General features: G+C 45.0%; 1 protein-coding gene across 1 annotated transcript; it reads left to right on the forward strand.

The window, feature by feature from the left end:
• Positions 1 to 8276: 8276 nt before the first annotated feature.
• Positions 8277 to 10747, forward strand: LOC125548859 (transcription factor DUO1-like). The gene is made up of 3 exons (XM_048712387.1): positions 8277 to 8732; positions 8833 to 8959; positions 9754 to 10747. The coding sequence occupies exons 1-3, from the start codon at positions 8383 to 8385 to the stop codon at positions 10495 to 10497; spliced, it is 1221 nt and encodes a 406-aa protein (XP_048568344.1). The 5' UTR covers positions 8277 to 8382; the 3' UTR covers positions 10498 to 10747.
• Positions 10748 to 10990: the final 243 nt, after the last annotated feature.

Below are 10990 nucleotides of genomic sequence, written 5' to 3' on the forward strand. Positions count from 1 at the left end.
TAGTTATGATGGCTAGGAAAAGGGATATGCGGGAACTGAGAGAATGTAATACTCCATTCTTTGTACTCCTGTACAAGGAAACTTTATTGGCTGCTAACGACTTACCCTCAACTCTTCCTAGTGTTGTTTTTGATCTTTTGCAGGAGTATGAGGATGTGTTTCCCAAGGAGCTACCACCTGGTTTGCCACCAAAGTGGGGCATTGAGCACCAAATTGACTTGGTTCCGAGCACCCCACCACCAAATCGACCAGCGTACCGAGCAAACCCAAAGGAGACGATGGAAATTCAATGACAAGTAGAAGATCTTCTTAACAAAGGGTATGTAAGGGAAAGTCTTTCTCCTTGTGTCATTCCCATTCTTTTAGTTCCAAATAAATACGGTACCATGCACATGTGCACTGATTATAGATCCATTGACAACATAACTATGAGATATCGACACCCTATTCCTAGGCTCGATGACATGCTTGATGAACTTTGTGGATCCGCCATATTTTCCAAAATTGATTTGCGAAGTTGTTGCCACCAAATAAGAATGAAAGACGGTGACAAATGGAAAACTACGTTTAGATAAAATTTGGCTTGTATGAATGGTTGGTTATGCCTTTTGGATTAACGAATGCACCTGGTACTTTCATGAGATTGATGAATCATGTGCTTAGATCCTTCATTGGCAAGTTTGTAGTGGTTTACTTTGATGACATATTGATTTATAGCAAAACTTTGGAGGATCATGTTGGACATATAAAATGTGTGCTTGTTGTCCCACAGGAGGAAAAGTTGTATGCTAATGTGGAAAAGTGCACATTTTGCACAAACAAGGTTGTGTTTCTTGGCTTTGTTGTTTCAGCAAAAGGTGTGGAGGTTGATGAAGACAAGATCAAGGCTATTCGTGAGTGGATGCCTCCACAAAATGTGAGCCAAGTATGTAGCTTCCTTGGACTTGCAGGTTTCTACCGCCGTTTCGTGAAGGATTTTAGCACCATTGCTGCACCCATTATGAGTTAATGAAGAAAGACACTCCATTCCAATGGGGTGATGCCCAAGACAAGTCCTTCCAAGAACTGAAGATGAGATTGACATCAGCCCCATTGCTTTTACTTCCTGATTTTGGTAAGACATTTGAGATTGAATGTGATGCAAGTGGTGTTGGCATTGGTGGAGTTCTAATGCAAGAAGGTAAACCCATTGCCTACTTTAGTGAGAAGCTTAATGGTCCAAGTCTTAATTATCCGGTCTATGATAAAGAATTGTATGCACTTGTTCGATCTCTGGAAACATGGCAACATTACTTGTGGCCAAAAGAGTTTGTAATACATTCTGACCATGAATCTTTAAAACATCTAAAGGGCCAACTCAAACTGAACCGTAGACATGCAGAATGGAGTGAGTTCATAGAGTCTTTTCCTTATATTGTACAAGAAAGGGAAGGATAATGTTGTTGCCGACGCATTGTCTAGGCGTCACATTTTACTTTCCCAACTTGATGTTAAAATCCTTAGCTTAGAAAGCATCAAAGAATTGTATGCTAATGATTCATACTTTGTTTAACCATTTTCAAAGTGTAACAAGGGAAAGGGGTGGGAGAAGTTTCACTTGCTTGATGGATTTCTATTTTGAGCTAACAAATTGTGCATCCCAGATTGTTCTGTTTGTTTGTTGCTCTTGAAGGAGGATCACTCTAATGGTCTCATGGGACATTTTGGAGCTAAGAAAACTTAAAGTGTACTTGTTGATCACTTCTTTTGGCCGCGAATGATACATGACGTGGAATGCTACGTGATGAGATTCAAGATTTTTCACAAAGCTAAGTCCCCACTTGAATCCACATGGTTTATATACTACTCTATCTATTCTGAATACTCTCTGGGAAGACATTTCTATGGAATTTATTCTTGGTTTACCATGGACTAAGAGGGGGAGTGACTCAGTGTTTGTAGTAGTTGATCGTTTTAGCAAAATGGCACATTTTATCCCATGTCATAAGAGCGATGATGCTTCACACATTGCTGATCTGTTTTTCAGGGAAGTTGTGCAGCTACATGGAGTACCACGCACGATTGTGTTAGACCGTGACACCAAATTTCTGAGCTACTTTTGGAAGACCTTGTGAGAAAAACTTGGCACCAAGCTCCTATTTTCCACAACATGCCACCCACAAAACTGATGGACAGACTGAAGTTGTCAACCTAACATTGTCCATGATGCTACGAGCAGTCCTCAAGAAGAATTTGAATATGTGGGAAGAGTGCCTACCTCATGTGGAGTTCGCGTATAACAGGGCGGTACATTCGACCACTAAATTTTGCCCATTTGAACTTGTTTATGGATTCAAACCTATTGCTCCCATCAATATTTTGTCTTTGCCAATGCAGGAATGAACCAGCCTTGATGCAAGTACGCATGCTGATTTTGTCAAGAAACTTCATGCCCAGGCAAAGGAGAATATTGAGAAAATGACTGAACTATATATGAAGCGGGTAAATAAGACCAGGAAGAAGCTGGTGTTCGAGCAAGACGATTTGGTATGGATACACCTTTGGAAGGACCGTTTTCCTGAGCAACGCAAGTGCAAGTTGCAGCCACGCGGTGATGGACCATTTTGCGGTGCTCGAGAGGATCAACGACAATGCTTACAAGATCGATCTTCCAAAAGAATATGGTGTTAGCCCAACCTTCAATGTCTCTGATCTTTCCCCATACTTTGGAACTTTAGAGTTGAGGATGACTCCTTCTCAAGAGCGGGAGGATGATGAGGACATCCCAACCATGGGCACCACACCGCCAATCATCAATGGTCCAATCACAAGAAGTCGCGCAATGCAAATACATGATCAGGTGAACGCTAACTTAAGCCTATCATTTGACCCTGAAAACATGGTAGCGCCTTCACCTCCTTTGTTGTTGGTTGAACTCAGGTGCGATATCGAAGAAGGCCAAACACATTTCAGTCTGTGCAAAACAATGTTTTATGGCGAAAAAACAAAGTTAGGAATTCATGAAGAAATGAGTTGTTCCGATTCTGACGAAACAATGTTTTATGTTGAAGAAACATTGTTCCGATTCTGACGAAACAATGTTTTGCACAAGTTTGGATATCCCAACTTGCGAAAGGTTCACAAAACTCGAGTTTGCTGCTAAAGGAAACATTGTTCGACTCCATTGAACAATGTTTGGTCGGGAACCGCCAACCACCTCCAATGAGAGTTTTCCAGAAGCTACCTCATTATGTCTCTAAGCCATTTAGTCAAATCAAAGTTGGTTCTCTTTCACACCTTCCCTTGAACACCCTCTTCTCCGAAGACGGTGTCGCATCATAAGTGCAACAAGGTAGCCCAATCCTTTTTGTAGCAAAGGACATGCCGGAACAATCTCTTATAATAAGCAAAGCGTTCTTGAGGATGCACGGGAATTTCATCTAGTCACTTTCATCATGTTTGTTTGATTCCCGTTCGCTACTTGGATAATTTAATATGTGGGTGGACCGGTGCTTGGGTGTTGTCCTTACTTGAACAAGCCTCCCACTTATGATTAACCCCCCCCCCCCCCCGCTAGCATCCGCAACTACGAAAAAAGAATTAAGATAAAATCTAATCATAACATTAGACATACGGATCCAAATCAGCCCCTTACGGAAAATAGCGCATAAACTAGGGTTTAAGATTCTGTCACTCTAGTAGCCCATCATCTAATAACTACTCCATAATGCATCCCATTCGCCCAAAGATGGTGAAGTGTCATGTAGTGGACGTTCACATAATACCACTAAGGGAATTACAACATACATATCATCAAAATATCGAACAAATACCAAATTCACATGATTACTTGTGACCAGACTTCTCACATGTCCTCAAAAACAAAAGTAACTACTCACAAGACATATTCATTCTCAAGATCAGATGTGTATTGAATCGCATAATAGATCTGAACATATAATCGTCCACCAAATAAACCAACTAGCATCAACTACAAGATGTAATCAACACTACTAGTCACCCACAGATACCAATCTGAGGATTTGATACAAAGATTAAACATAAGAGATGAATTAGGATTTTGAGATGAGATGGTGCTGTTGAAGATGTTGATGAAGATTGACCCTCCCATAATGAGAGGGTTGTTGGTGATGACGATGGTTTCGATTTTCCCCTCTCGGAGGGAAGTAACCCCGACGGAATCGCTCCGCCAATTAAGTCGGGGGCGTCACAGGGAATCTCGGTGCGTTCGCTCCACTTAGTAGTTTAGGTTAGGTCTTTTTAGTCCTCGCAGGTGCGGCGCTCGGGCGGATGGCGACGCTTCTTCTTCAATTTTGTCTTGGCTCCGCTCCGCATAGAGTTGGTTAGTCGACGGAGCTCCGACATAGATTCCCATTGTCTCCTTCGGTTGGTGAGGTTGGGGTTTTCTCGTCATGTGACGAGATTTGATGTCAGGTGCTTCACATCTATGCAAGAGTTCAACAACGACAAATGCAACTCAAGGGCGTTGGTCCTTGGGCACGTGCACCAAGACTTACCGTCTGTCATCGACAAGGTCCATCCTGCTCTGATAGGGGAGCGACGAGAACGCAACGTCAATGCCTCATTCTCGATGGTCTCGAATCCTCGACGTAATTTCTATTATATTTGAGATACTTTATATTTTTGATAAACTTTTATAATAGATCTGATTATTTTTTGTAAAAAAAACTACAAACCGGCTTTGTAATTTCTTCTTCTTTTGAGGGGTGCTTTGTAATGGTGTGTGCTGATTAGTAGATGTATGGACCTTTTCGCGAAAAAAAATAAGAACTACGGACTGGCTACCCCACACAAAAAAGAACTACGGACTGGCTCACGTTTGGCAAGCATGCATAGGCCCCGAGGAAAACAGAGCACGCATGCATTCGGCTTATTTCCGGACATGCCATCCATAACCGCATTTGGCCCAAACCGAGGGTTGCGTGCCGTCCCGAAGGAAGACGAGAAGGAAGCTTCCTTCCTCCTTCAGGCTGCTCGAGCGTTTGCTTGAGGACATTTTGCATTAGTTATACTCCGCGCCTCACTGCGTGCTTTTTGGCAGATTCCAGTGTGACGTTTCGCCTTTTTGATTTCTTTATGTGACCGGCATCTCGCCTTGTATGCGCCTTGCGTTTCCTCCTTGTCTCACTCACGCAGCGTGCCCTACCCCGTCACACATGCTTTGCACAACCACGTCACGAGGGTGCCTGGCTGTCACCCATAGAATTTTACCGTCCTAGTAACGCGGCCGTTGTTTCGGTTAAGATGCGATAAGATAAATTGACCGAAATTATGTAATAAAAAACCAATTCAACATTAATTTATCGGACTTGCTAAACCTCAGTCAACTGTTATTTAGCCAAGTCTTAGTCGACCTTATAGCATTTCGTGACATCATTTGCAACATTTTGTTCTTACCGATTGCAGCATCTGTCTTGCTGGTTGTAGCATGCCGTCCCTCATCGATTGTAGCATGTCATCTCACCGGTTGCAATATTCCTTCATTGACGGTTGTAACATTTTTAGTTAGAACGGTTGTAGCATTTTTAGTTTAAACGGTTGTAGCATTTGTGGTCGTTGCTTGCAATACCGTTGCAACATTTTTCGTTGCTGTTTGTAGCATCCCGCTGTACCGCTTGTAGGAAAAAAAACTACGCTAACGTCACTCGACTGAGACTTCGTTAAGTCTCGGCCGACTCAGTTCTAAACAGACTCTTAATTTATCAATTTTTCCTTTTTTTCCCGGAAAGGAGGATTACCTCCGGCTTCTGCATCAGGACGATGCATACATTCATATAACATTAATTTATCATTGTGTTTGCCAACATCACTCAGCCCCCCCCCCCCCCTCACTTCCTACACAGCGACGCACAAAGAAGAGTTCCAGTGCCACAAACATGATACTAAACTTTGAAATATATAGGGGAAAAAGAAGGATTCGTTTATGGACAGTGTAAAAACCACACAAAAGACACAAATTTGGATGGCATTTATAGTTAAATTTCCCTCTTTTCTATATGTGTGGATCAAATTTAAATATGAAATTATGTGTGACCGTAGACACATCTTTCGTCAACCTGCTAAATTGCACGAAAATATGGGATCAAACACTGACAGCGCTAGGTTTTTCTATCTATTTTAAGAATTTCCGCATACCATTAAACAAATATCAAATTACAACACGAACTTGCGAAAAATCATGAGCGGAAAGGAGAGAGGACACATGTCCAGAAAACATTTGCAACAAAACTCCACCGAAGCGGATTTCAGGAACCACCATCCTTGCCACTTGCCGTCTTCAGAGACGAAAAAGCACCATCATACCATGAGGGCTATGTGAGCCGAAGAAGAGGCTTGCTGCTGGCAAGGTCATTGTCGTTGTGACACGTTGATTGGGGATCATCCCTGTACTCCTTGAAACCAGATGCGCCGCATGTCGCCAGAGCAGAATGCTGTAACCAGCACTCACTAGGCTCCAACTTTGTACTTAATTGGACCTTCATCTTCCCCCAAACAAAGATGACACGCACGAAATAGAATCCGCTACAGACACAATAAACACCACCAGATCTATAACACCAAGAAAACGGTGGAATAAGGTACCCACAGCTCCCCAGAGTTCACCGCCAGGGGCGGCGTCGAGATGAGGCTGAGATCGAGGAAATTTTGTTCCAAGCACTGATGTCACGTCCATCCAAACATCGCCACGGGACACACTAATACTAACCCTAACTACAACCAATGCAGAGAGCCAGGGTTTCCCCAGCCATCCGTCGCCAGAGTGGCGACCGGAGGTGGAGATAACCCATAGCCTCACTGGCACAGCGAGGGAGGAGTTGGTTGTCTCCCTGATCGCCATTTTTCTATGACTGGGGGATCGAAGTGGTTAGTACATTGTGAGCCGCCGAACTTAGGTTCTCAAAGAAAAACTGAAAAGAAGCATGGGTCACGACCACAAGTATGACCATCATTATTCCCTACCAGACGACAGTTAACGTGGCAGCGCCTATCACAGGGTAAGGAAATACCAATACTGTTTACCGTTGCACCTAGATCATACAGTGACGACAGGCCAGTACCATTTACCATTGCGCCTATATCCTATAGTAATGACAAACCAATACCGTTTATCGTTGCGTCTATATCATAGAGTATGACATATCAGTGCCATTTACCGTTGCGCCTATATCATAGATTAACGACATACCAATGCCGTTTACCTTTACTTGTTCAAAAATATATGCAACCTAAAGACCTTTGCAATAATTCCTAGCCACAAACATGCATACCTTAAATGTTTGTAGGTTGCATTCTCATTAGCACGTGAAAATGCTCATCGTACCATTTTATCGCTCTTTTCGATATGTAATGTCATAGCAGTTTTATCTGCATCGTCTATAGATACTCAACAGTAATTGATAAGAAAAAGTCACACATATTTTTCACTTTCATGGATTGTGATTGCGATGTCGCCGACACGAAAAGAACAAGTTGCATATTCCGACTCGTCGTTTTCATAGATCTCGAGGGCCTATAGTGATCCACTCGTTTTCCGATACATATAACTGTATTGGTCATAGAATCAACAAGATCAACACACCACTTTTAACATGACTCTTTAGTAGGAAATCTAAGCAAAATATCTGTTTGTGGTATTGAATGCTTAACATACAAAATCGACGTTGTAAAGGTTTAACACTCATTTTTTACTTATCTACGAAGTACATAAGCTTGTATTTCTGGAATTTTTTTAACCAGGAATATTTATTTGTGTGGAATGTATTAATTTAATTGATTGGAATTGTATTTCTCAGCAAATGTATTAATTTTTACGTGCACACCAACGATCGAATTCCGCTGAAAAAAGTTGCCATTGGGTTCTCAGTGGCATGCAAGAGTCCTTTATGCGCATACGGACATACCTATATTTGGAAGTTTGTGTGGAGCAGCGCCTCCCTGTCAGCTGTAACAAACTCGTCATCCGAACTGGCTCTTGCTTGCTCGAGTGAGATGTACCGACAGCTCGGGCCCACTGCGCAACAGCTGACCTCCTGAGAAAACTGGCTACGCCTGGTCTACATGGGGCGCCAGAGACAGAGACGGGATCCAAGGGCCCATCTTCGCCTGGTCTGTGGAATGTGTGTACTTGGAACGTCATATTCTTGGAAGGTTTCCCGCCGTCGGATGAACGTGGGCCCGGAGATTAAAGGCTGAGGCGGCACCTCCTGCTCTATATGATGCGGGTCCCTGGATCTTCATCTCGACAGCGACTTGCCTTCTCCCCTGTGCCAGACTCTTCCCCTCTCTCTCTCGCTCGATTCCTCGAAATTCCACCCCCCTTCGCCGACCTCCTCCTTTGTTTCCGAGTTCCGACCTCCGGCGATGGCGTCGTTGGGGGAGATGCTTTTGAACCAGGAGCTGGCGGCGGTGGCAGCCATGTCGGCGGACGTGCACGGCAGGTTCGAAAGGTACATCCTGAGCCCTGCCCATGGTTTTCCCCACTTCCAGCAAGCTGGCAGCGCTCCGGCAGGATTCCCCGACACGGGATTGCTCGTTTCCGGCTTGGGCATGCCTCCCTCCACCTTCATCATGCCGGAGGGGACCCACGCGGCCGCGGGTTATGGCGCTGAGGCCGTCCCGGTGGAGATCCCCGTGGTCCGGCGACAAAGACCTGCCGCCAAGAACGATGGGGCGACACCGTTCAGAGGACCGTGGACGGAGGAAGAGGATGAGTACGTGAAACAGCTGAATCTGAGTCGTTTTTTGAGCAGCTTGATCTCCAGGCATTCAAGCTGTTCTGCTTAATTGATCAATTTGCTTTCTTGTTTGCAGACTTCTCAGGAGATTGGTCGATGAGCATGGCGAACATAAGTGGGCAACCATTTCAGAGCACCTCCCCGAACGGATCGGCAAGCAGTGCCGTGAGCGATGGACAAATCACGTGCGCCCCGGCATCAAGGTGACGCACCATCGCAGCTTATAGTCTTGATCTGATTTTAATTATGGGAAATCTTTCATAGATCTATATGATTCGGAAATCTAAATAGTCTTAGTTTAGTTTTTACTACGTTCGAAGCATGCTGAACTTTTGGCCGTACAATTCGGGAGTGGGTATTAAGTGAGGAATGAATAGTTCGTCATGCTGCATGACTTTATTTTAATCATTAACTGCGCCAATTTCTTCATCAAGGCCACTAATTGTTCGCATGAGTAATTTTGTCCGTGCCCCTTGAGAAGAGATTGGAGGGAGAAAATGGTCAAGCACATTAGTTCTACAATTTTTTTTGCAGAATTGCAGATGCACAAGCGTCTGAAAATCGTGTATGTTTAGCGGCGTGGCCGCCTATTGTCTTTGTTTTTGACCAATTTTTTTTATTAACAAAGCACCATATGGGGTTTTAGCTCAGTTTCCCTTGTAGGCACGATCAATTCATCTCTATACGCATATGAATTGCTCGAGGACCTTGCCGTCTGAAGACGTTCGAAAAAAACCATTCAATTTCTAATGATTATTTGTTACTCTTTCCTGAGTTTCAGCCAGGCCAAGCTTCAGATGTCTATATATTATTGAGCTTTGTTGCGAGGATTCAGCGACGCAATTTATTTCTACCAGGCGAATTTGAAAAACTACCACGTTTCCGTCTCAGAATGAATATACTATCGTAGTACTAATATGTCCAGTATGATATGCAATTCAATTACACTTGCTTGTGCCAATCATCTGGAGACATTAACTTTTGATTGACATTCCAGAAGGAGCACATCTGGACTGAGGCGGACGACATAATGCTGATTGACGCGCACAAGGTCCACGGAAACCGTTGGTCGTCGATCGCGAGGTGCCTGCCCGGCCGGTCGGAGAACGCCGTCAAGAATCACTGGAACGCCACAAAGCGGAGCCTCAAGTCGAAGCGCCGGTTCAAGAAGAAGACGAGCCAACAGGCCGCCCCGGGGCAATTCACCCTCCTCGAGGAGTACATCCGCGACAAAATGATGGCTGACGAGAACGTGGCGCCACCGTCTCCATCGGCCGGCGTCGCGTATGACGGCCAGATCGTTCCATGTGCCGCTGCAATGCTGGCCGTCTCCAGCCCACACGGGATGGGTCAGTACCTCCACCCAGCCAACGCTGCCGGGTCATCGTCGCAAGCAGGAATGATGAACCTGAGCGTGCCGTTGCCGGACCTCAACGCCTACAGCGGCGAGATGCTGGAGCGATACTACTACCCGACCTACAGCAACAACCTGCTGCCCTATGGACCCGAGCCGGCATTTCCGCAGATGTTTAGTGCCCAGGGACGCATGCATGCTGCATGCACGAACCTTAACTTGTTCCCGCTCCCCCAGCACCCCGGTGGCGGCTACTACGGCAGCGAGACGGGCCGCAGCAGCGCCGGTGGCAGCAGTGATCAGGACGAAGACGTGGCCCAGATGGCCTCGAGGGAGTTCCAGACGTCCGAGGACGAGGCCACACTGGACCTCACTGGCTTCAACTGAGGCGGTCCGTCCGCCGGATCGATCCAAGTACCCTATCCATTAATTTCAGTTTGTCGTTTTTACCTTTCCGAACATTTTACTTTGTGGTTGGTTCAATCTGCTGCTGTTGTATACTGTTGCCCGAAAAACACACTTGTGTGTTTGTGCGGCGTGGCATGCATGTATCTTTAATTTCCGTATTGCGAGTACTGTGTAAAAGTACCTTCTGCCGAACAATTTGTTGGAGAACCTTTGTTGTACCTGTGTTTGTTTCTAGCGATTCACCCGATGGATTTCTGTTTCCGACATTATACTCCATCGTTGCTGTTGTGTTGTGTGTTGAGCTAGGATGGGGATCAGAGCAACGCAGGGATGCGCAGGTGTACCTGTGTTTGTTGCTACGAATGGAGCAGGGACTTCATCTCATTGACCAGGTGGCCATTAAGCGAGAAATCTTTCGCCTTGTTTTTGATCTTGCTCACCACGGACTGAGAATCAGTCTCGTGGAAGAGCT

This window comes from Triticum urartu, chromosome 3 (assembly GCF_003073215.2).
Source record: "Triticum urartu cultivar G1812 chromosome 3, Tu2.1, whole genome shotgun sequence".
NCBI lineage: Eukaryota > Viridiplantae > Streptophyta > Magnoliopsida > Poales > Poaceae > Triticum > Triticum urartu.

Excerpts from the sequence above, each read along its gene's own strand:
- LOC125548859 (XM_048712387.1), top strand. The coding sequence starts at position 8,383 with ATGGCGTCGTTGGGGGAGATGCTTTTGAACCAGGAGCTGGCGGCGGTG. Across the intron at positions 8,733-8,832 it reads TGGACGGAGGAAGAGGATGA|ACTTCTCAGGAGATTGGTCG; the intron begins GTACGTGAAACA and ends TCTTGTTTGCAG. Across the intron at positions 8,960-9,753 it reads ACGTGCGCCCCGGCATCAAG|AAGGAGCACATCTGGACTGA; the intron begins GTGACGCACCAT and ends TTGACATTCCAG.